Raw genomic sequence first — 27,857 nt, forward strand, 5'->3', positions numbered from 1 at the left:
CATTCCAGAGTGTGCATTCTTTCTTTCTTGGCTGAGTGGAAACAATTTAATTTTGGATGAACAAATGAGGGGTCATGAATCAGCATTCTGAGTATCACTAACTGTTCTATAAAAGAGTAGTGAAAGAGTAAGGAGCTTAAGATTGGGAACCGTAGAAATGTAGAAGTACAAGGGCATTTTGGAGAAGGGAAAAGCTTAAAAATAATCTGTGCAAATGGTTTCTTTCCCCATATATTCTTTTCTTTAATAAAATAGCCATAGGTAGTGATTAAATGTAGTTATCTGGTTTCTGTTTCATTATGTTTTTAATATGAAATACTTCCATTTGGAAAAAATAACACTGTCATGAATTGTTACTCATATCTTTAAAATATTTATACAAATTTTTAATTTATACATATTTTTAATATGTATGTTTGTAAAATCCAGGCCCAGGCATCCCAATGGTCAGTCTCCATAGCACGGAAAACCCAGCGAGTAAGTACACAAACCGGACAATGTGGAAGAGTCATGGTGGGCACTGGTACGAGGTATTATATATTCTGAGTGTCATATTCTTATAGAACCTTTTTCAAAGGTGTTTCCAGTATGGGGAAAGATGAGTAAGTACCATCAACTTGACCTTGTTTATGTAAGAGAAACAGTAAAGCAAGTGGTTTGAGCCATGTTACAGCTGGAATTGAATCTTGCATGCCTGAAATAGGGTGTCTACTGTATCCAAATTGGTGAGGCCTGACTGAAGAGGCCCATTTAGGTACATTTCAGCCTACTAGCCCCTTAGTGCTCTGGTTCATGTTTTTCCTGGGCTTCATATAGATTATTCCTCCTTTTTGTGTACTTTTGGGAAAAATATGAAAAATGTTACTTTTTATATCCATTTCCAGATATCCAGGGCTTTCTAGTTTTATACATTCATTTATTCTTTTATGTATTTAACTCTGCATCATCTATTAAGTGAGAATTTACTTTATCAAATAGGACAGAGGTTGGCTGGACCTTGCTTGTCCTATATGGTCAACGTGTTTAAGAAATTAGTAAAGTACTTATGTAAATGCGTGCTTGATTGAAGTAATTTTCAAAATGAATAGCCAGATACTTCCTGCCTTCCTTTCTTCCATGTAACCTTCCCTTCTTTAATTTTATTTGATAAATACTCTTCTGGTCTAATGATTTACATTAGGCCACTATGATCTAATAAATCCTATATTTATCAACTTATTTCTCAGAACACCCTCTGAGATAATTTTTTTATTATCCTCTTCTAAGGATGAGGAAACTTAGTCACAAGGAGGTTAAATAACTTGCCTAATTCATACTAATAGGTAGCAGAGCCAGGAATCATCTGAGACGTCTGACTCCAGAATAGGGTTTGTAATTGATGTAGGAGACTTATGAGTCACTATTGCTTGGTGTTAGGGGTTCATACTGGAAAAGGATCTAGGGTCCATGTTCCTTTAGAAATCCAGGGTAGGGTCCAATCAAAGGTGAGTGACAGGTGAATAATAGTTGTTCTTTCATGAATCATCAAAGGTAGGAGGTATTGATGCCAGTGTCGGCAGAGGTCTATTTGAAGCTAATGTCCTGGAACATGTTTGGGATCCAGTTCTTAGATGTTAGTTATCACGTGGTAAGGACCTAGGACAAAACCCAGAGAATGATTAGCTTTTTTGCTTCCCCTTAAAGTGGGAACATGGCTTCTTTGGCGTGTTCAGAGGCAAAATACAAAAATGTGGCCTAGCAGAAAAAACAGCAGAGACCCAGCCTTTCTAAAATGGATTCCCCTCAGTTTTCCTACTTCATAATCACAACCATAAGATGGCAACTTATTTTGCTTTTGTCTTTCACATCTTGTATTTAAGAAGGAGTCTTACTTAGATGCCTTGACATAATGGAGATGCAGGCATTAGACTAATGTTGAAAGACAATATTATTTTTAGAGAACAGAGGAAGACCGTTTATGCTCTTCAAATACCAACATATGGAGATTTCCTCCCTGTTCTAGAAAAAGACACAATTGCTTAGTTTGTGATGGAGTTTTGTGTGGTTGGGAATAGGTGAACATATCATTTAGTTTCTAGTTATCAGTATACATTTTAAAGAGGTTATGGTAAGCAAATTAATCTGTTCAGTATTAACACTAATGTCAATGATAATAAAACAGAATATTTGATAAAATAGAGGCTTGCATTTTACAGATTATGAGTTCATTACATACCTTTTGTGAGATCTGAGACAAATTAGCATCTCATAGGATCAATTTCCTTGTAGGCAAATTAGCAAATGAATTTTTCAGGAAGATGAGATATATTTGCAACATAGGATGCACTGAATATGTATTATATTGCATATTCTGCCAAAATGATGGTTTTCTAAAAATTTCCAATCTGACTTTAACTTCATTCTACTGTTACAAGGCAATGTTTTCTAGTAATATCTACTGCAAACAATGAAACATTTTTGTTATGAGTGAAATAAGCCAATTATGATTATCTCAGGGTCAAAAAAACCAAAAAGGGGCACGTGGAGTAGTCAGGTGCTTAATTTTCTTTTTAAAAGACATGTATTGAGATAAAACACATTCAATATCAAGTAAATTTTGGAGTTAATGGATTTTGGATTAATCTTTGTTACACTAATGAACTAATCATAATTCATTTGGGGCCACATGAAGTAAAATAGGATATGAAAAGAAAAATGAAAATAACAAACATGAAAACCTTTAAACCTAATAGTTATCAAAGAAATGCAGAGTGAAACATTGTCATATAATTTTCCAAACAAATTAATAACATCAAAAACTTACATTGCTAATAAGGATATACTCTCATAACTTGCCAGAGGAAATATAAATTATAGCAATCTCTTGGAAAAAATAAGTCATAAGCCTTAAGTGTTCTGTATCTATTTACCTGGTATTTTTTCTCTTAATGGTTTATACTGAGGAAATCATGCTAAGTAGAGAACATCTAACAGCATTATTGATGATAGAGCATTATTGATGATAGTGGGGGAAAAAACAAATAATAAAAGAGGGGGATTTGTAAATAAACTTTAATTAAATATTAATTGGTGCCCTGAATATCTTCCGATTGTCCTCCCAGAACCACTGGATCTCAGTTTCTTTCCCCTTTGGTTTCCGCCTCAGAAGTTATCTATACGGATGACTTAGGTTCTGTTCCATTTGGCTGCCAGTTAGTTTCAGCTAAAGTGAATCTCCTGGATGACTGAAGAGAGGGAGAAAAGAGGTTTTGGGACTATCTATTCTTCCATCCCTATCTATCCCTGTGGCGTTACCCCAGGTTGCCACAACTCCTAGCTGAAGGTCACATTGGATTCACACAACCATCACTGCTCTCTGCCCTTGACCTGCAAGCATAGCCACTAAGCCCTGGGTTACTGTCCCTTATGAACTCCTGTCCATTGTCCGTATATTTGTAAATAGTTTTTCATTAAAATGTTATCAAATTATTCTAAGTCAACATCAGTTTCCTATTAGGATTAAAAATAAAAATGTTTATAAAAGACAAGTCTTCAAAAATGTTTAAACTATATTTTTAAGTGATCAAGGAGTCCAGATGTTTATGTCACACTAACAAAACTGAAATGCATCTAAAATTGTAAGAAAATAATACAAGTGTTAAAATTCTTGGATTTGCTTAGCAGCCTTCCAGGTGACCTTTATTCTTTCTTCTTGAGTATTCCCTAACACTCTACAATGAACATGTATTGCATACATATACATGTATATACATATATATACATACATATGTATGTGTGTGAGTGTATATATATATATACATATACATACACACATATATGTGTGTACATATGTATGTATATACACACATATTACTTTTTGAATGAAAAACCCCTCATTAATATGCTCAGTGACTTGAGAGGAGGTATAAATATGTAAAACTTTAGTTATTTCAAAAATCCTTTATCTCATATTATTACCATTTTCTCTTTCTTCTTTTTACATTTTCATCTTTTCTTTCTCCTTAATTTAGCATATATGATTGTCTCCTTCTTCCCATCTCATCTCATGTTCTCATCTCTCTTTACTTCTCTTCTACTTTCTTTTCTTTCCCTTTCTTCTTCCCAATTTTCTGTTTTCAATTTCTTCTCTTTTAAGATCACATCTTAACATTTCTTCCTCTTCACACTATTTTGCCAAAAAACTATGTATTGTTTTTGGAATTTATGAAAAAAAAATGCTACCAACTCTTAATATTTTCAAAATGGCTTTACTATTTCCTATATTTTTTTTTCTTACAATATTTCTTTGTTTAAAATAGAATTGACTTTTTTTGCCCCATGCCTAAATGAATGGCCTTTTTATTTAGAAGTAAAAAATTTCTCAACTGCCCTGTACTCATGTATTTAGTTTATATGTAATTAGGTTTATTTTTTCCATTGATATTTGATAATAAAGAGAAATCATTAGTATATAACACTCATTGGTGCCTCTGGCTGTATCTATTGATTTATTCATTCGTCAATTAGCCATGTTAATAAACCACTTGTCATTTATTTAAAAAATAGCCAACAAGATGATCTGCTAGAGGTATAAAAGTAAAAATTTAGTAGGATTTATTCTTTAAAAACTGTCCTCCTTGTAGTTAGCAAATATCAGGTGACACTGGCTTCCTCTAAATACAAAACAAATGGTTTTATCCACAATTAAGTGCATTTTTATGACTATTCTTAGATTATAGATGCTGAATCTTTGATTAAGGTATATAGAGTTTAAGCATACACATTTTAATTTTTATAACTGAATATTTGGTATAGCTGCCTTGAAAATATCCTATTTGAATATCTGGAATTTCTTACATTTTAGTGATAGAAGAAACCTCTGAGAACATCTAATTTCCCAAATTTGTATTGTAGAGGATGGCACTTATTTACAAGAGATGTAGTTTGATGTGCCTGCAATCACACACAGAATTCAAAGGACAGTGCAGGAAACAAAGTTAGATGGTTCTAATTTCCTCTGATAGAAGTGGACACAATTTCAAGGAAGCAAGTCAGCAGAAAGGCAAAGAATGTGAATGTACAAAGATGAAGAGATGAAAATATTCAAACTTGCAAGATAAAAGTTGTTCCATGTGGCTGGAAAGAAACATTTAAGTTACAAGCAAAGATATATGTATGGGTGATAGGGGCAAGCTGGAGCCAGGTCATAAGTGTCTTATGTTTCATTCTAAGGAGTTTAGATTTAACAAAGTATCAACGATAGGGGCGCCTGGGTGGCTCAGTCTGTTAAGCATCCAACTTCGGCTCAGGTCACCATCTCATGGTTCGTGGGTTCAAGCCCTGCATCAGGCTCTGTACTGACAGCTTAGAGCCTGAAGCCTATTTCAGATTCTGTGTCTCCCTCTTTCTCTCTGCCCCTCCCCCACTCATGCTCTGTTTCCCTCTGTCTCAAAAATAAACATTAAAAAAAATTTAAAGTATCAATGATAAACCACTGACAATTAAAAAAAAAAATAAATTTGTATTCTGGCCATGGAGTCACTGAACTAAAAGTAGAAAAAGCCTCTTGCTAGGGGGAAAAAAAAAAAAAAAAAAAAGAAAGGAAAAGAGAAAAACTGGATAAAATAAATAATACTTTTCAAGCATCTGACAATAGTCAGGATAGGACTCTGATCCCTAGAAGGGAAATTAGCGAGATTAATGTAATCACCCTGGCTTTCTGGCTGGAATCTTTTTCTGAATCTCAGTGCAATGAAGAACAATCCAAGAAGAGTACAGTGGTATCTCAGAGTCATACTAAAGACAGAGATTGGAGTTCATAAAGGTTGAAGCTTTGGGAATGTTGAGAAGATGGGCAAATACAATGGATAGGAAGAGGCAAATGGGGACAAAACAAAACAGAAATCTTAATAGGGCTGTGGAGGATCATCTGAAGTCCACTGCAGAAAACACCTAGCTGGGCAGACGTAGGAAGATGCTTTGTGAGCTTGGGAGAAGCCAGAGCTCAAAAAGTGCGGGGATATGATAAAAGTTCCAATCAGGCAACATACCAGAATGTTCTCCTAGGAGACAGCCCACAAGAGTCATGCCTTAGTAGTAGAGCAGCACTAGCCGCATAGCAGAGGTCAACCAAACCCACACTAAAAAAGATATTTTTCAGAGCCTTGAAATGATTACGCTGAACTGCAAATAGCTTAAACATATGCCAGAACAAAGTCCAACAGTTTCCAAAAGAACAAAATCCAAAGCACTGTAAATATCATAATGGTCAGAATCCAATAAAACACTACTGGCTTTGTGAGGAAGCTAGAAAATGTGATGCATAACTGGGAAAAAAGCTAGTAAATAGAAACAGACTCAGAAATGACAGGGAGGGAACCTTCTGACAAATACAGTAAACCAGCTATTACATATATGATTTTGAAAATCAAGCAAAGGTTGATACAATGTGAATATAAATAGGATATTTTCAAAGGAACTTTATGAACTTAAAATATCTGCAATAAAAACTTCACTGGAAAGTACTGAAAGTAAATTAGACACTACAAAAAAATCAGCAAAATTGAAACATTATCAAGAGAAACTTCCAAACACAAAAAGAACAAGAATGGAAGACATGAACAGAGCCTAAGCTAATGTAGGTCATGATCTGTATCTATGATATTTTTAACTGGAGTCAAAAGGAGAGGCATGCAATAAAACATATGATGAAATAATGGTCAAATCCAAATAAGATGAAAAGTATAAAATAGCTCAACAAGCCTCAAGCAGGATGTATCCCAATAGAAAAGGTTATTTAAAAAACAAAACAACCTTACATCATCAAAATTAGAAGGACATATTATATCCACACATTACATACATGGTAGCAAAGCCAAGAATTAATGCAAATGTCTCACCAGGGGGAAAAAAAATAGAGCAGTCTTTAAAATGATGATGGAAGAATTCCAGAGAAGGTGGCAGAATAGGACAACCCCAAGCACATCTTGTCCCAGGGATACAACTAGGTAACACTCACATCAGTGTAAATAACCCAGAAAATGCCAAGAAGACTAGCAGAACACAGTCCACAACTAAGGGGACTCTGGCACTGTCTGCGGGAGGGAGGGATGCTGCCATGGCACAGAGGGGAGTGAAGCAGACTGTCACATTGGGGAGCCCACATGGGGAAAACAAATCCTCATGACATTTGGCTTCAAAAACCAGAGGGGCTGAACTTCACGAGTTTTTACAACCAACAGTACTCAAAACGTAAAATTTGAAAACTGAGTGCACTCAGGGATCGCCTGGGTGGCTCAGTTGGTTAAACTTTGGACTCATGTTTTAGGCTCAGGTCATGATCTCATGGTTCTTGAGTTCAAGCCCCACCTCAGCCTTCACACTGACAGCGGGAAGCCTGCTTGGGATTCTCTCTCTGCCCCTCCTCTGCTCATGTGCTCGCTCTCTCTCTCTCAGTAAATAAACTTAAAAAAATTTTAAAAAAATGAGTGGACTCAGCTCTGGGAGAACGCTGAGAGCAAGAGGAAACTGAGTCCCCACCCTTAAAGAGACAGCACAAGAAACAGTCCACAGAGACACAGCATAGAGGCAGCATACAGAAGGGAGATTTCTTCACTAATCAATCTCATGAGTGTGCTGGAGTGCCAGGGATCCTTGAGAGACTTCAGAAACAAAGAAGCTGGTGGGCACCATTTCCTGCCCCCACCTCCCAGCATAAACACATGACCACTTACAGGAACCAGTAGGGTCCAGACACTCGCTATTTGGTAACACTGCACATCCTGCACACCTCCGTACCCTGCACTTTGGATCTGCCCCCTCCAGCCAGGCTGGCCTTGGTCCTAGAAAATGCAGATCCCCTCCCCCAGAGGATAAACACAACCTTACTAACACCACCACCCCTCCCCCATGCACTTTGTGGATCCTTGCCCGTGGCAGAGCCAACCCCTCCAACATGCTCTTGGCCAGAACCCAACCAAAAGTTGCCACAAGTCTGGCAGTGTGCAAGGAGCCCTGACAAGGGCCAACAGATCTCCAAAGTAACTCCAGTCCCAGGAACCGGGGAAGATAACCACATACACTACTCCAGCTGTGACCCCAGTAGTGGGCAGGAGACAGAGCACTGGTCTGACTGAAGGCCCCACCCACCAAGAAAAAGCTTCTCAGGGGACAAACAGGTAAAGCATTCTGCAGTCTGGTTTGACTGTATCTGTGGTAAACACCTGGTCTGACACAACTCAAGCCCAAGGCAGCCCAAGACTGCCCCGCTAACACAAAAGGACCAAGCATTGCCTACAAAAGACAAAGAGAGGCATTGCAGAGGACTGGACTGGTGGAAAAAGTGGCAAGGCACACACAGCACATGTAGGAATCATGCCCGAAGTGTCGGTTCTGCGGAACAGGGGACACTGCACTGAAGGGCGCTACAGGGCCTCGTCTTTGTAAGGCACTACTTTCAAGAGTATGAGACGTAGCTGACTTTCCTAACACACAGAAACAGACGCAAAGATTTAGACAAAATGGGAAGAGGGAGTATGTCTGAAATGAAAGAACAGGAAAAAAATTACAGCAGGAGACCTCAGTGAGACAGACCCAAATAATATGCTTAATAGAGAATTTAAATTAATGATCATAAAGAGATCTACTGGACCTGAGTAAAGAATGGAGGACATCACTGAGACATTTAACAAAGAGCAAACACAGAACAAAGAACACAATCAGATATGAAGAACTTAATAAGTGATATTAAAAATACACTAGATGGCATAAATAGTAGACTAGAGGAAGGAGAAGAATGGATCAGTGACCTGGAAGACAGAGTAACTGAAAGCAATCAGCCTAAGCAGGTGGAGGGAAAAAAAAGTTATGCAAAATGAGAATAGACTTAACATCAAGTGTAATAGCATTCACATTATTGGGATAAGAGAAGAAGAGAGAGAAAAGGGTGTAGAAAATATATCTGAAGAAATAATAGCTGAAAACTTCCCAACTCTAGGGAAGGATCCGGGAGGCACAGAGAGCCCCCAACAAAATCAACCCAAAGAAGTCCAACCAAGATACACAGTAATTGAAAAGGCAAAAATAGTTATAGAATATTAAAAGCAGCAAGAGAAAAGAAAATACTTATATACAGAGGAAACCCCATAAAGCTGTCAGGTGATTTTTCAGGTCAGAAAGGAGTGACATGATATATTCAAAATGCTAAAAGGAAAAAAATCTGCAGAAAGAATGCTCAATCCAGGAAGACTATCATTAAGACTAGAAGGAGACAGGGGTACCTGGGTGGCTTAGTCAGTTAAGTGTCTGACTTTGGCTCAGGTCATGGTCTCACAGTTCATGGGTTTGAGCCCCGCATCAGGCTCTGTGCTGACAGCTCAGAGCCTGGAGCCTGTTTCAGATTCTGTGTCTCCATCTTTTCTCTGCCCCTGCTCCACTCTCATTCTACCTGCCTGCCTCCCTGTCTCTCTCCCTCCCTCTCTCTCTCTCTCTCTCTCTCTCTCTCTCTCTCAAAATAAATAAACATTAAAAAATAAAAAGACTAGAAGGAGACAGAAAAAGGTTTCCAGGAGCTGGCTATTTGAAAAGATTAATAAAATTGATAATCCTATAGCAGGACTCATCAAAAATATTAAATAATTAAATAATTGAGAGAGAGAGACAGAGAGAGAGAGACAGAGAGGACTCAAAGAAAATCAGAAGTGAAAGAGGAGAAATGACAACTAACACCAGAGAAATAAAAAGGATTATAAAGGAATATGAAAGGTTATATACCAACTAATTGGACAACCTAGAAGAAATGGATAAATTCCTAGAAACCTATAACCTCACCAAACTGTATCATGAAGAAATAGAAAATTTGAACAGACTGAGTACAAGCAATGAAATTTAATCAGTAGTCAAAAAACCCAAAACAAAAATAAGTCCAGGACCAAACGGCTTCACAGGCGAATTCTACCAAACACTTAAAGAACAGATAATAACTATTCCTCTCAAAATATGCCATAAAGCAGAAGAGAAAGGAAAGCTACCAAATTCTATGAGGCCAGCATTACACTGATGCCAAAACTAGATACAGACATTATGAAAAAAGAATTATAGGCCAGTATCTCTGATAAACATAGATGTAAAACTCCTCAGCAAAATACTAGCCAACTGGATCCTACATTAACCAAAAAAAACAAAAAAAAAAAAACCAAAAAAAAAATCATTCACCTGAACCAAATGGGTTTTATTCCTGGGATGCATGCATAGTTCAACATTCACAATCCACTCAACATGAATCATCACATCACTAAGATAAAGGATAAAAACCATATGATCATTTCAATAGATGTAGAAAAAACATTTGAAAGGGTACAACATGATGAAACCCTCAACAAACTAGGTTTAGAAGGAACATAACTGACCATAATAAGGGCCATATATGAAAAAGCCACAGATAACAATATACTCCATGGTGAAAAACTGAGAGCATTTCCCCTAAGGTCAGGAAAAACACAGGGACATCTCACTTTTATTAAACATGATAGTGGAAGTCCAAGCAGCAGCAATCAGACAACAAAAAGAAATGGAAAACATCCAATTGGTGAGTAAGAAGTATAAAATGTTCACTATTTGCAGATGATATGATACTATATATAGAAAACCCTAAAGAATCCACCAAAAAACTAATGGAATAGATGAATTTGGTAAGGTTGCGGGATACAAAATCAGTATATAGAAATCTGTTGCATTTCTATTCACTAATAATAAAGCAGCAAAGAGAATTTAAACAATCCCATTTACATTTGCACCAAAAATAAGAAAATACCTAGGAATAAAATGAACTAAGGAAGTGAAACATCTGTACTCTGAAAACCATAAAACATTGATGAAAGAAGTTGAAGAGGACACAAAGAAATGGAAACATATTTCATGATCATGTACTGAAAGAACAAATATTGTTAAAATGCCCATACTGCCCAAAGGATCTATAGATTTAATGAAATATCTATCAAAATATGAACAGCATTTTCCAAAGAAATAGAATAATCCTAAAATTTGTATGAAACCACAAAAGACCCCTAACAGTCAAAGCAATCTTGAAAAAGCAAAAGTTGGAGGTATCATGATTTCAGACCTCAAGTTATAGTACAGGCTGTAGTGGTAGTAGCAGTAGTAGTAGTAATAATATAGAGTATTTTATATACACACACACACACACACCACATATATATAGTATATCCATACTGTATGTATAATATACACATACTGTATAATAATTACATACTGGAATATAGTATATGTTCTGTTCCATTGATCTAAGTGTCTATTTTGTGCCAGAACTATATGCATATATGTATATATATGTAAATATATGCACACTATATATGTATTATATACACAGTACTATATGTGATATTATTACTACATATATACTGTATATACTATGTACTATATATATGTATACTATATATGCAGTACTATATATTATTATGTATATACTGTAATATACATTACTGTATTACTATACTATATATAGTTATATACTATACTATAATACATATTACTACCTATATGTGATGTATATACAGTACTATATATAATATAGTACTAGTATATATGCTAGTATAGTATAGTTTAATATACATAGTACTGTATATACTGTAATACATATTGCTATACTATATATGTAGTATCGACTATATAGTATATATTATGATATATAGTTTATATATATAGTATATATGTATAGTATATATATTATATATACTATGTATATTACATATAGTACTGTATGTACATAGTATATATGTAGTAATTATATAACATATATATAGCACTGTGTATATATAATATAGTATAATACATACATAATGTAGTGTGTACATATATATAGTACTAGCACAAAATAGACACGCAGAATAGAAAGACCAGAAGTAAACTGACAATTATAGGGTCAATTAATCTTCAATGAAAGAGGCAAGAAAGTGCATTGGGGTAAAGACAGACTCTTCAACAAATGATGTTGGGAAAACTGGACAGCTGCGTGCAAAAGAATGAATCTGGACCATTTTTTTACACCATACACAAAAATAAACACAAAATAAGGACCTAAATGTAAGACATGAAATCATAAAAATCCTGGAATAGAGCACAGGCAGCAGTAATTTTTCTTACATCAGCTGTAGCAATAATCTTCTAGATAGTTCTCCTGAGGCAAGGGAAATAAAAGCAAAAATGAACTATTGGAACTACATCAAAATCAAAAGCTTCTGCACAGTGAAGGAAATAATGAACAAAACTAAATGATATCCTACAGAATGGGAGAAGATATTTTTGAAACAACATATCCAATAAAGGGTTAGCATCCAAAATATATAAATAATTGATACAACTCAACACCCCTAAAACAAATAATCAACTTAAAAACTGGACAGAAGACATGAACAAACATTTCTCCAAAGATATACAGATGGCCAACAGACACATGAAAAGATGCTCAATATCACTCATTATCAGGGAAATGCAAATCAAAACCACAATGAAGTATCACTTCACTCTTATCAGAATGGTTAAAATCAACACCACAGGAAACAACATTGTTGGCAATAAAGAGAGAAAATGGAATCCTCGTGCACTATCCGTGGGAATGCAAACTGTACAGCCACTGTGAAAAGTAGTATGGAGGTTCCTTAAAAAGTTAAAAATATAAGTACCATACAATCCAGTAATCACACTACTGGATATTCACCCAAAGAATACAAAAACACTAATTCGAAAGGCAATATGTACCCCTATGTTTATTGCAGCATCACTTATAATAGCCAAATTATGGAAGCAGCCCAAGTGTTCACTGATAGATGAATGGATAAAGAAGATGTGAGATACACACACACACACACACACACACACACACACACACACACACACAGGAATATTGTTCAGCCATAAAAAAGAATACAATCTTGCCATTTGCAACAACATGGGTGTACCTACAGAGTATAATGCTAAGTGAAGCAAATCAGAGAAAGACTAATACCATATGATTTCACTCATATATGGAGTTTAAGAAAGAAAACAAATGAACGAAAGGGAAAAAAAAAGAGAAACCAAAAATCAGAGTCTAACTACAGACCAGTTTACTCTGGTAAACATGGCTACCAGAGGTGGGGGGTGGGGGATGGGTGAAATAAGTGAAGGAGATTAACAATACACTTATGATGAGCACTGAGTAATGTATAGAACTGTTGAATCACAGGGCGCCTGGGTGGCTGAGTTGGTTAAGCGTCCAACTTCAGCTGAGGTTGTGATCTCACGGTTCGTGGGTTTGAGCCCTGCATTGGGCTCTGTGCTAGCAGGTCAGAGTTTGGAGCCTGCTTTAGATTTTGTTTCCTTCTCTCTGTGCCCCTTCCCTGCTCTCTGCTCTCTTTTTTTTTTTTTTTAATTTTTTTTTTTAACGTTTATTTATTTTTGAGACAGAGAGAGACACAGCATGAACGGGGGAGGGGCAGAGAGAGAGGGAAACACAGAATCGGAAGCAGGCTTCAGGCTCTGAGCCATCAGCCCAGAGCCCGACGCAGGGCTCGAACTCGCAGACTGCGAGATCGTGACCTGAGCCAAAGTCGGACGCCTAACCGACTGAGCCACCCAGGCGCCCCTGCTCTCTCTCTTAAAAATAAACACACATTAAAAAAATAAAAAAGAATTGTTGAATCACTATAATACTGTATATTAAGTGTACTGGAATTAAAGTTAATTAATTAAATGATGCTGAAAAAGAAAACATAATTCTTAACCTGGATAATGATATTAGAAAAGAGCTTTCAAAAGTGAAGCCAAAATAAGGAATGGAGAAGAGCTGAGAATGTTTTGTTATGAGACCTGAACTTCTACGTAGGACATAAATCAAAGAATAATTTAGAACACTAATTAGAAAATATTTTGAGCCACAGAAAAACACCTGACAATGTGACAAGAAATTTTGGCTCTAAATTCTTGCTTTGTAAAGAAGGAAATCAATTATCTAAGCTTCTGCCTTAAGTAGGTAGAAAAAGAAAAGCAAATTACATTGAAGGGAGGAATAATAAAAAGTGGAAATAAATGATGACATAAATGGACTAGCAGTAGAGAAAATATACAGAAGTAAATATTGTTTTAAAGATCAATAAAATTGATAAAGTTCTGTACAGTCACCAAAGAAAATGTACATTCTCATCATCCATTTTCATTAACGAACTACATAATGTTAATAACAGATCCTACACACATTAGAATGATAGTAATAGAATATTATAAGTAATCTTAAGGCAGTAAACTTCATATTTTAGATGAAATGGGTCTAAACAGGCAGGGTAAGTACAATATAAAAATATCTCATTATCTACTAAAAAAAATCTTCCCACAAAGAAAATTCCAGTTACCTTCACTGGTGCATTCTGTGCAATATTCAATACATTTATACCAAGCTTACACAAAATCTCAGAAAATATAAGGCCAGCATTCCAAATTCCAAATCCAGCATAAACATTATAAGGACAAATAATAATAAAAACAAGGAAGGAAGAAAGGGAGGGAGGGAGGAAGGAAGACCTTTTTAATGAATATAGATGCAAAATTTGCTAACTAAATACCAGCAAGTAAAATCTACCAGTTTGTAAAAGAATATTATGAGTACATTGAGTTTACCTGAAGAATCCATGATTGCTATAATATTCAATAATCAATCAATGTAATTCACCTTATTTTACTGTTAATGCTGAGGATTAGAAGAAAAAATTTGATAAATATGAAAACCAGTAACAATAAATTAATAATAGAAAGAATAGAAATTCCTTCATAAGATGAATTGGAATCTACAAAAATCCTACAACTGACATCATACTTAATATTCAAAGACTGACTACTTTCCCCCAATATTGGGGAAGAATGTCCACTCTCACCCCTCTATGCATCACTGTATTATTTAGCCAATGAAATGAGGGAAGAAAAGAAATATAAGTAGAAAACTATCTTTCTTTGCCGAAGATATACCTGTAACAAACCAAACAAAAATATGGAATTGAGACACTTTCACAAAACTTTTAGCAATGAGTGAATTTTTCATGGTTACAGTTATAGTACACAAAAATCAACTGTTTTATGAAATACAATGCAATGCAAAATTTGAAAATAGTTCAAAATGTTTAAAGTAACAAGAAATCTGACAATATCCAATAATAAATCTAATAAAAATGTGAAAGTCCCCTAAAATGAAAAACAACAATCATTGCTGGGAGATCTTAAAGGCTCAGTGGATATACATACATACTTATGAATTAGAGGGCTCACTATGTGAAATCTCTCCAATAAATTTATAGATTTAATGTATCAATAAAAATTCCAACAAGTTGCTGATGTTCAAATTCCAACAAGTTGCTGATGTTCTTTTCATGGTTTGTCAACTTGTTTTTTGATTTTTTATTTTTTACATTGTCTATTTGCCATAGTCTCAAATTCACTAATTGTTTCTTCTACAGTAGCTACTATGCTACTAATCCCACCTACTATTTTTTTCATTTTAGATCTTATAGTTTTTATGAATATCAGATTTTACTGTTTTTAATCTTTAGAATTCTAATTTGTGTCTTATTTTTAAATTTCATTCATATATCCCCTTAAGATCCTCATGCCTATTTTTTTTTCACCTTAATAAACACAAGCGATAGAATTATATTCTCTATGTTAATGTTATTTTCAATCCATTATATCATTTGTATTATTTCTAGGTTATTTTTATTGACTGGATTTTTTACTCATCATGGGTAATATTTTCCTGATATTTCCAATAATTTTATATTTTATTTTATTTACTATATTTATTTATATATTATATTTTATTTACTATGCCTGGGCATAGTAAATGTCATTTCATTGGGTCCTAGATAACTTTGAATTCTTTTAAATATTCTTAAGCAGAGTAGGACCATGATCAGATTTGCATTTTGAAGATGTAAATGTTAATTCCAAGAATAGGGCATGTGGACAAAATTTCACTGAAATAAGAAAGGTCAGTTAGAAAACTTGTAGAAATCTACAAGGAGAAGAATTTTAAAGAGTTTAATCAGTGCCTCACACAGTGCTTAGCAAATGACAATCACTGGATGATTATTTGTTGTGCTGCACTTATTCCTGATCAATACATAGTAGTTAGTTATTTAAATTAACTTTTTTGATTTATAGAGTATTTTATATTGGAAAGCAATTCTATGCTGAAGGAAGCTATCCTGAAGAAGAAGATAGTGAAGTCAGAAATTAAAATGCTTCATATTGATGACTATGGTAAAGTTTTGTGCATGCTATGTTATTTAACAACAATTTTCTATGAATCATAGTTTTACATGTAAATGACTCTCCATCTTTAATATTTTGCTCTTTCTTTAAAAGAACTTCCTTTACAGTTGTCCTTTCCCAAAGATTTTACGGACCGAAACCAGTATGCTCTTCTGTTAATAATGTAAGTATTTCATTTGTTTTTGAAATGAAGGAATATAAAGCTTTTATAATTTTTCATATGCCTCACACGACAGCATTCTGATTAAAAAACAAAAGAAGTCCTATGTGTGTAGTTAACTGGGGCAGCTGTCAGTGGTATGGATTTGTCAAGGACACCACCATTAAATAATATGCAGGGATGTGTAATTTGTTTGTACTTCTTACCTCTGAAATTGAATTCGATGTTACTACTGGGAATAGTGACACATATGGTTTGGTTTATGATATCTGTTTAGCAATTACTCAAGCCCTATGTTCACTTTTTCATTTTGTTTGTTTTCATATATAATATTGGTCTATTGTTTTCCTTCTTTGTGATATTTTTGTCATATCAAAGTTATGCTGGGTTCATAAAAGCCATTTTTTTTGTTATTGGAAGACTACTTAATATGAGATGTACTCTCTTGACAAATTTTAAGCACACAGTAAAGTACTGTTAACCATAGGCACAGTGTTGCATAGCACATCTCTAGAACTGACTCATCTTCAATGACTGAAACTTTATACCCACTGAATAGCAACTCCCCATTTCCCCCTCCCCTGGAAAACACCATTCTACTCTCTGCCTCTAGGAATTTGATTATTTTAGATGCCTCATGAGAGTGGAATCATGAAATATTTGACTTTTTGGCTTATTTCACTTAGGTCCTTAATGTCCTTAAGGTGCATCTATGTTGTCATAGTTAGGACCTATGCTCTTTATCAGTTGCTTATGCAACATTGAGGAAACATTTTCTTCCATTGCTGAAACCACAATGCTTATACTTGTGTCACTCCTGCCAGTTTTCCTTCCTGGCTTCATGGCCAGCAGGAAGCACCCGCCATGCTCAGAAAACCTTTTAGGTTTTTTCCAACTTGGAATTGAATTCATTCATACTTTCTGTGAGATCATACTTTGACATATAGCATTAGGCACAGAGGCCCATAACATGTAATGGTTGATTAAACTGATATAGATGTAGCATTTCATTCTCAAGAGTTATTATTTTCCTTATTAAGAAACCAGCCAGAATATTGCTATGACAATGCTTAAAATGGTCTGTAATTATATCAGAGCCTTAATAGGAAAAGAGAAATGAAAATAACATTACTTGTTGACTACTTAATATAGAGGGTAAGTATTCAGTCTGTGAAATCAAACCTCCTGGCTTCAAGTTCCAGTTTTGTCATGTATTAGCTGTGTCCTTGAGCAAGTTACTTAACCTCATATAAGACTCAGTTTCTCCAAATATAAAACAAGCATTAAAGTACAGCCTACCTGTTATGTCTGCTTTTTAGATTAAATGAAATACAACATGTAAAGTGTCATGCACGTATGACTGTTTTAATTATTTTGATTACAGTTCATTATTTGTATACAGATTGCATTGACTTTATTTAGATTCTTTAATAAATAGAAACAAGTTGTCACTTAATTTTAAGCAGCTAAACACAGAAAATATTATACTTAATATTTTCCCACACTCCAGTATCTATTCCTAATGTTAATGCCTTGACCTCATCTAGTTTGTCATGCCCATCTGGTTCTCCTTTGTCCCTAATAACCAGAAGGCCCTGGAAGTTCTTGGTGGCTTGCTGAGAAGGTTGTTATTTGCTCTTTTATAGGTCTCTTCTCTTTCACTACCTGTTTTCAATCCCTAATTGAATTATATGTGTGATTTATTGAAAATAAACTTTTAAGGCATTAAAATATTTGAAAGGCATTAAATATTTTAAGGCATTAAAATATATGAAAATATTTAAGGCATTAAAATGAAACAAAAAAGAAAAAAATCTTAACCCTGTCTTCTGTCTCAGTCATATCTCCAAAAGGGGCTGTTCTTTTTGTTCACTGTGTGACGGGGATGTGGTTCTCAGGGAAAAGAACCCTACCAGGCATTCTTCTGTGAAGCATGCCTCACTTGTTCACATAGATGTGTAAGAAATTATCCTCGCTTGCCTATTCATTGGCTCCAGAATAATGTCACACATAGGGGGGGAAAAGTAGACAGAAGTTACAGATTCTCTGTGTAGCCTTGAGTCAGAGAAACTAATGGGCTCGTTTTGGTATCCAATATGAGGTTTAGTCTGAGTGACTTTTTGTTTTTAAGAAGAAATTAGTTTGTAAGAGATTAGCACAAGACAATTTTTGTTGTTAAAAAGAGATAATCATTTTTTTTAGAGGCAGGATAGTACAATAAAGTTACTGATTTAAGAGTCAGGTAGCCTGGGTTCAAATCTCAGCTCAAAGATTTACCAATACATTGCTTATGTTTTCTAAGCTTCAGCTTCCTTATAAATAAAAGTTGGAGATGATAACTTGGGATAATTTATAGAGACACGTCACCATAGTGTTTGGTGGAGGATAAACACTTGCATGTAGTGTTTAACAAATTGAAACCACAAACGTAGTTATTTTTGGTACTAGTAATTTTAATATTTAAAATTATCAGCTTCCACAGATCCACCCCTTCAGACAGTGTCTCTCAGACTGGGTGCTGCAGGGCCCTGCCTACAGAAAAATGGCAGCACTCAAAGGTTACTAGCCCCCGCCCTCCCTGTGGGTGCTGCAGCCCTGGCAGCATGAAAGCGGCCCCTACAATAGTCAGCACCATTCCACTGTGTCTCATGCCCCTGAGAGAGGGAAAGATAAAACACACACACCAGTCAAAGACATAGCAGTGGGCCAGAGGCCAACAACTAGTCTGACTGCATGCCCCACCCGCCAACGAAATCTTCTCAGAGGGCAACCAGGGAAAGTGTCCTGCAGTTTGGTGCTAATGTCTTTGGCAAATGCCTGGTCTGACTCAACTCAAGTCCAAGGCATTCCCAGACTGGTCCACTGACACTACAAGGGAGTAAACACTGCCCACAACAAGCAAAGAAAGCTATTGCAGATGACTGGGCTGAAGGAAATAGCAGCTCAGCCACAACAGCAGGGTTCACACATCACACATAGAAGACCTTGCACCAGGTTCTGGTGAACAGCAGACACTATACAGCAGGACACTAAGACCCTCTTCTTCATACGGACATTACTTGCAAGTGCAGATGTGGCTGTCTCCCTTCACACACAAAAACCTACACATAAAGTTATACAAAATGAGGAGACAGGAATATGTCCCAAATAAAAGAATAAGAAAAAAATTACAGCAAGAGACCAAAGCAAAATGGAGATAAGTAATACGTCTCATAGAGAATTTAAAGTAATGATGATAAAGATACTCATCAGACTTGAGAAAAGAGTAGAGAACATTAATGGGACACTTAATGAGGTAAAAAAAAAAAAGAACCGATTATGGATAAGGAATACACTAAACTAATTTAAAAATATGCTAGATGTAATAAATAGTAGACTAGATGAAGCAGGATTGGATCAGTGACCTGAAGGACAGAGTAATAGAAAGTAACCAAGCTGAGCAGATGAGTGTGTGTGTGTATTTTTTTTTTCAAGAATGAAACTAGACTTAGAGAACTCAACAACACCATCAAATGTAATAATATTTGCTTTATATGGATCACAGAAGGAGAAGAGAAAGAAAAGGAGACAGAAAATTTCAAGAAATAATAGCTGTAAACCTCCCAAATCTGGAGAAACAGAAATCCAGATCTACTAGGCACAGAGATCCCCCCAAAAAATCAACCCAAGAAGTCCACACCCAGATACATAGTAATTAAGTTGGGAAAAGTAGTGATAGAGAATTTTAAAAGCAGCAAAAGAAAAGATAGCAGTTACATAAAAAGGAAACATCAAAAGGCTGATAGCTGATTTTTTAGTAGAAATCTGGCAAGCCAAAGGGAGTGGCATGATGTATTCCAAGTGCGGAAAGAGAAAAATCTGCAGCCAAGAATATTCTATCCAGCAAGAAAGGAATAGGAGAGAGAAAGAGTTTTCCAAACGAAAGTTAAAGGAATTCATGACCACTAAACCAGTCCTACAAGAAATGTTATAAGGGACTCATTGAGTGGAAAGGAAAGACCATGAGCTAGAGTAAGGAAAGTAGGAAGCACAAAAGCAGTAAAAATAAGTATATTTATAAAAATAAGTCAAGGAACTCAAAGGGATGAGGATAAAAGGATGTAAAGTATGATACCATACACCTAAAATGTGCTCAGTGTAGACAGCTACATACAGAGATGTTATATACAAATCAAATGGTAACCACAGATAAAAAACCAGTGATATGCCAAAAAAAATAGAGAAAGGAATCCAAGTATATCACTAAAGAAAACCGAGTTATCATGAGAGAAGAAAGCAAGGGAAGAAAGGAAGAGAGAACTATAAATAACCATAAAAAATAATAATAATAGATACCTTCCTATCTGTAATTATGTTGAATGTAAATGGATTAAATGCTCCAATCAAAAGACAGAGGGTGAAAAATGAATGAAATAACAAGACCTATCTATATTCTGCATACAAGAGACTCATCAGACCTAAAGATACATGCAAGTTGAGAGTGAGGGGATGGGGAAGCATTTGTCATGCAAATGGATGTGAATAGAAAGGGTAGCAATACTTGTATTGGACAAATAGACTTTAAAACAAAGACTAGCAGAAGAGAAGAGCACTATATTATCATTCAGGGGACAACCCAACAAGAGGATATAACAATTACAACTATTTATGTACTGAGGGGTGCCTGAGGTCTCAGTGAGTTAAGTCACTCTTGATTGGGCTTAGGTCATGATCTCACTATTGTGAGACACTGTGGAGCCTGCTTAAAATTCTTTCCCACACTCTGCCCCTCTCCTGCTTGCACATTTACTCTTTCTCTCATAAAATTTATAAACAAATAAATGTGCATCCAATATGGGAGCACCCAAATACAGCAGTTAATAACAAACATAAAGGAAGTAATCAAAAGTGATACAATAGTAGCAGACTTTAACACCCCACTTACATCAATGGACAGATCATCCAAACAGAGTATCAACAAGGAAACACTGGCTTTGAATGACACATTGGATCAGATAAATCTAATAGATACATTCAGAACATTCCATCCTAAAAAAGCAGAATATACATTCAAGTGCACATGGAATGTTCTCCAGAACAGATAGTAGGCCACAAAATAAGTCTGAACAGATTCAAACAGATTGAAGTCATACCATGTTTCTTTTCTGACCACATATCTATGAAACTATAAATCAACCCCAAGAAAAATTCTTGAAAGAACACAAATACATTGATGTTAAATAAGATGCTACCAAGAAATCAAAGAAAAACATACATGGAGACAAATAAAAAAGAAAACACAAGGATCCAAAATCTTGGGATACAGAGAAAGTCCCTCAAAATACAAGAAAAATATTAAACAACCTAACCTTACACCTAAAGGAGCTAGAAAAAGAACAAACAAAACCCCAAACCAGTAGAAGGAAGGAACTCAGGTTAGAACAGATCAATGAAACTAGGAGCTGATTCCTTGAAAAGACCAAACAATTCTGAAGCACATTTAGCCATATTCATTAAAAAAGAGAGAGACTTAAATAAACAAAACCAGAAAGTAAGGAGGATAAATTACAACTGATACGACAGAAATACAGAGGATTATAAGAATATTATGAAGAATTACATGGCAACAAATTGGACAACCTAGAAGAAATGGGCACATTCCTAAAAACATATAACCTAAACCAAAACTGAAGCAGAAAGCAAGAGAAATTTGAACAGACCAATTACTACCAATGAAATTGAATCAGTAATTAAAGAATTCTCAGCAAACAAAAATCCAAGACCAGATGGGTTAGCAGGGGAATTCTACTAAACATTTAAGGAACAGTTAATACCTTTTCTCTTCAAATTATTCCAAAATAAAAGAGGAAGGAAAACTTACAGACTTATTCTATGAGGCCTGCATTACCCTGATACCAAAACCAGATAAAACAAAGAGAGAGGAAGAGAGAGAGCAAGAGAGAACTACAGGCCAATATCTGTGATGAAAACAGATGCAAAAATCTGCAACAAAATACCAGCAAATTGAATCTAACAATATATTAAAGAAGTCATTCATCAAAATCAAATGGGATTTATTCCCAGGATGCAAGAGTGGTTCAACACTTGCAAATCCATCAATATGATACATCACATCAATAAGACAAAGGATAAAAACCATATGATCATTTTAATAGATGCAGAAAAAGACATTTGGCAAAGTAAACCATCCATTAATGATACTAACCCTCAGAAAAATAGGTTTAGAGGAAATCTACCTCAACATAATAAAGGCCATATATGAAATACTCACAGCTAACATTATGGTCAATGGTGAAAAACTGAGACCTTTCTCCCTAAAATCAGGAACAAGACAAGGATGTCCACTCTTTCCACTTTTATTCAACATAGTACTGAAAATCCTAGTCATAGTAATCAGACAAGAGAAACCAATAAAAAGCATCCAATTTGGTAAAGAAGTAAAACTTTCAGTATTTGCAATGACATGGTATTATATATAGAAACCCAAAAGACTCCACTAAAAATTACTAGAACTGATAAATGAATTCAGTGAGGTTGCTAAATACAAAATCAATGTACAGAAATCTGTTCCATTTCTATACACTAATAATGAAGCAAAAGAATTAGAAATTTAAAAAAGCATTCCTAATTACAATTACACCAAAAATAATAAAATCCTTAGGAAAAACTTAAATCAAGAAAGTGAAAGAGCTGTGCTCTGAAAAATATAAAACATTGGTGTCAGAAATAGAAGAAAACACAAATCGAAAGATATTCCATGCTCATGGATTAAAAGAACAAATATTGTTAAAATATCTTTACTACCCAAAGCAGTCTATGGATTTAATGAAATCTCCATTGAAATACCATTAGTATTTTTCACAAAACTAGAATGAATAATCCTAAAACTTGTTTGGCACTACAAAAGACCATGAATAACCAAAACAGTCTTGAAAAAGCAAAGCAAAGCTGGAGGCATCACAATTCCAGACCTCAAGTTATATTACAAAGTTGTAGTAATCAAAACAGTATGGTAATGGCACAAAAGACTGATCAATGGCATAGAAAACACACAAATAAACACACACCTATATGGTCAATTAATCTTCCACAAAGCAGGAAAGAATATCCAAAGGGAAAAAGACAGTCTCTTCAACAAACGGTATTGGGAAACTGGACAGCTTACATGCAAAAGAATGAAACCAGACCATTTTCTTACACCATACACAAAAAGAAACTCAAAATGGATTAAGGGCCTAAATGTGAGACACAAAACCATAAAAATCCTAGAAGAGAACACACACAGGAAGTAACTTTTACCTAGGCCATAGCAACATTTTTCTAGATACGTTTCCTAAAGTAAGGGAAATAAAAGCAAAAATAAATTATTGGGACTATATCAAAATAAAAAGCTCTGCACAGCAAAGGAAAAAAATCAACAAAACCAAAAATTAACCTATGGAATGGGAGAAGATATTTGCAAACGACATATCTGATAAGGGGTTAGTATCCAAAATATATAAAGAACTGATACAACTCAGCAGTCAGCAAACAAATAATCCAATTAAAAATGGGCAGAAGACATGAGCAGACATCCAAAGAAGACACACAGATGCCCAACAGACACATGAAAAGCTGTTCAACATCACTCATCACCAGGGGAATGCAAATCAAAACCATAATGAGGTAACACTTCACTCCTATCAGAATGGCTAAAATCAACAACATAAGAAGCAACAGGTGTTGGCAAGGATTTAGAGAAAATGAAATCCTTACACACAGTTGGTAGGAATGCAAATTGGTGCAGCTACCGTGGAAAGCAGTATGGAGGTTCCTCCAAAAACTAAAATAGAGCTACTCTATGATCCAGTACTGAGTTTTTACCCAAAGAATATAAAAAAATAATTTGAAAGGCAATATGCACCCCTATGTTTACTGCAGCATCATTTACGATAGCCAAATTATGGAAGCAGCTCAAGTTCCATCAACAGATGAATGAATAAATAAGATGTGTATATATATGTGTGTGTGTACACACACACACACACACACACACACACACAGTGAAATATTATTCAGCCATAAAAAGAATGAAATACTGCCATTTGTAACAACATGGATGGAACTAGAGAGGGCAATGCTAAGTGAAATAAGTTGATCAGAGAAGAACAAATACCATATGATTTCAATCACATGTGAAATGTAAGAAACAAAAAGGGAAAAGTAGACAAACCAAGAACCACACTCTTAACTATTTATACTTACAATTACTTATACTTATTGAACAGACGGGTAGTTACCAGAGGGGAGGTGAGTGGGAGGATGGGTGAAATAGATGATAGGAACTAAAGAATACACTTAGCACAATAAGCACTGAGATATGAAATTGTTCAATCATTATATTATATACCTAAAATATAACACTGTATGTTAACTGTACTAGAATTAAAATGAAAAACTTAAAAAATAAAAATGTCAAAGATCATGAAAAAATTATGGAGGAGAAAGATGATCCAGTAGGCATTATGGTCTTTGAAAGCTATTTGATTTTACACATATCATACAATTAAAAATATACTTTCAGAAAATATTTTTTAATTATCAGTAGAATTATGTAATATGTAATTCAGCACCCATGAAATTATTTAATAGACATTCATTACAAAAGCAGGTAAAATAATGTAGTCAGGCCTACAGAATTTGCTAATTTTTGGTTGATACAGGGAAAAATGAAAGTATTTTTTTTAAGTTTTATTTCTTTATTTTGAGAGAGAGAGAGAGAGAGTACATGAGTGGGGGAGGAGCAGAGAGAGATAGGGAGAGAGAGAATTACAAGCAGGCTCTTCACTGTCAGAACAGAGCCCAATGTGGGGCTCAAACTCAAGAACCATGAGATTGGGGCACCTGGGTGGCTCAGTCGGTTAAACGTCCGACTTTGGCTCAGGTGATGATCTCACAGTTCCTGGGTTCGCGCCCCATGTTAGGCTCTGTGCTGACAGCTCAGAGCCTGGAGCCTGCTTCCGATTCTGTGTCTCCCTCTCTCTTTGCCCCTCCCCCGCTTGCACTATCTCTTTGTCTCTCAAAAATAAACAAACATTAAGAACCATGAGATCATGACCTGAGCTGAAACCAAGAGTCAGATGCCTAACCAACTGAACCACCCAGGTGCCTTGAAAGTATTTTTTAAGTTTATTTATTTATTTTGAGACAGAGAGAGTGATTGGGGGAGAGGGAGAGAGAGGGAAAGAAAGGATCCCAACCAGGCTTCACACTGGGCGTGGAGCCTGACACGGGCTCTGTCTCACAACTGTAAGATCACGCCCTTAGCCCAAATCAAGAAATGGATACTTAACCAACTGAGCCATCCCGGAGCCCCTAAATGAAAGTATTTTTATTTATATATGCTGATTATACTAAATGTTAATTTACTTCATCCAAACTGCTTGTTTTTCAGAGGTAAATTCCCAGAACTTTTACAGAATAGGACTTACTAAACCAACCCAGGATTTTTCTTTTTTGATGTCATTTTAAAAAGTGGTATAGTGTTTTAAGCTGATCATTTCTAAAATACTTATGCTTGGAAACCTACATGGGTGAGAATGGCTTAAGCGGTTTTTAACTGTTTTTGCCGGTTGCTTATAATTTAAAGGCATATCTTTTTTAAGATTAAAGTATCTGCAGTGACAAGTAGAGTCCCCACTGTAAAAAAAAATAATAATAAATATTTATTTTCTTTACCTAAATGGATGATTAGATAGTGAGGAATAATAAAGTGACTATTATTTAAATGATGCTAAGATATGATTTGGTGATTTTGGTGTCACTACTTTTTTGCTTTTTTGTATAGTGTATCTAGCACTTAACAGACTGTAAGTCATTTCTTCACCTGTACAGATGGAATTACATCCAGGAAATTCTAAGATGACTGCATTAGTTGGAGACAGGCTGCAGCAAATACCAGAGTAGCTGGAAGGAAGACTGGCCTTAAAGAAAGTAGACTCTGACAGTTTGGAATTCCCTTTCTACCAAATCTTCATTATGGAACCTCAGAAGAAATGGTCCTCTGAGGATCTCTGTATGGCCAGATTTTCTGAAACCCAAACCTAATTTCATGATATAGGAAGTAAAAGTGAATCAATGGTAACAGTATATTTTACTGTAATAGAAAAGCTAAGAAGCATTACCACTACAGATAAATCTCATGACCTCCATTTACAGTGGTCTCTATGGAGTCATGACCACCTTCTCTTTCCTATTCTGTATTCTCCTTTTGGATACCTAATTATCTTTCTCCTGTCTTTCTATTTAACATTATAGGGAGCCCTTAAGAACCCAGTGTCTATATTCATCTTTATAACTATACTATATACATGTATATCCATTTCAGCATTTATCATCTTGAATTTTTTTTTTAGTATTCTTATTTTCTACTCATATATACATAATTTAGTGTAACACATTTACATGCTGCTTTATGTGCAAAAAACTACGCCAGTGGCTGTGGGAAGATAAAAAGATCACAAGCATCTTGAAATACATAATCCTTTTTTAGATTTGTTAAATGTGTCTCCATAATGCCTGGCACATATAGAAGAATCCTAAAAAACTTACTAATCTGTCATTCTTTTAATAGTGCAAAACTAAGGATTGAGATAGCCTACAGTTATAAATGTTTATTTTATACATAAATAAATATGAACTTAAATGCCTAGACCCTGGTAGGAAGCAATCCAGATAGATGTACTCTTATTAAAGATGAAAGGTTGTTTGTTTGCTATATCCATGAAGATAAGCAGTATGGATCTGGAGAGTTTCGTTCAGTGCCAAGAAATCACTATTCCTTTCCATTTTCTACTCTTTCATGTTCAACTTATCCATGCTACACTTGACAAAGGTCTAACTCTGGGAGGCAGTGTCTGTGAAACAAATTACATTAATTTCCAGAATGCCTCTATGACTTTGTTTCTTCTTCCATCCATTTTCCTTCAAATTCTAATAAATTTATGGCCATCCATCAAGTCTTATGTTCCTGAAGCTTTCTTTCACCCTCCTTATCCAGCCGTCTGTAACTTATTACAATTCCAAATCTGTGTTTCCTCCTACAGCCACAGCTTTCTGTCCAAAGTCTCTCCATATATCTTGAATCATATCAATCATATGGTCACTTTTCTAGTTTACTCTAATTTTTGTCAGGATGTCTTTACACACTATTTAGGAAATTTCTGACTCTCACTAGATTTTGGACCAAGGTTTCTGGAGGAAGATCCACAGTCTAGAAGTGAATATTGAGAGAAATAATTCATAGAATGGTTTATGGAATATTTAAACAATTTAAGAAAACATAAAAAATCTTTACACATGCCATATGCCTCCTAGTGTTTAGCTTTTGGAGTAAGAGTCACTCCACAAAAACATATTGAGTGAATAA

At 35.1% G+C, this 27,857-nt stretch overlaps 1 protein-coding gene and 1 long non-coding RNA gene across 3 annotated transcripts in view; one reads left to right on the plus strand and one right to left on the minus strand.

The window, feature by feature from the left end:
• The window catches only part of DPP10 (dipeptidyl peptidase like 10), a 634,998-nt gene that overhangs the window by 577,627 nt on the left and 29,514 nt on the right, over nucleotides 1-27,857 (plus strand). For both annotated transcript variants that reach the window (XM_019469320.2, XM_019469321.2), the window contains exons 17-19: nucleotides 430-477; nucleotides 16,180-16,278; nucleotides 16,384-16,453. In XM_019469320.2, the coding sequence (XP_019324865.1) occupies nucleotides 430-477; nucleotides 16,180-16,278; nucleotides 16,384-16,453 (217 nt within the window). The remainder of the gene's footprint in view (nucleotides 1-429; nucleotides 478-16,179; nucleotides 16,279-16,383; nucleotides 16,454-27,857) is intronic.
• Nucleotides 1,234-27,857, minus strand: part of LOC109278747 (uncharacterized) — a 63,280-nt gene continuing 36,656 nt past the window's right edge. The window contains exon 2 of the long non-coding RNA XR_002085817.2: nucleotides 1,234-1,635. This is a non-coding gene — a long non-coding RNA (uncharacterized LOC109278747). The remainder of the gene's footprint in view (nucleotides 1,636-27,857) is intronic.

This window comes from Panthera pardus, unplaced genomic scaffold (assembly GCF_024362965.1).
Source record: "Panthera pardus isolate Hobbes unplaced genomic scaffold, ASM2436296v1 HiC_scaffold_10, whole genome shotgun sequence".
NCBI classification, from domain to species: Eukaryota; Metazoa; Chordata; class Mammalia; order Carnivora; family Felidae; genus Panthera; species Panthera pardus.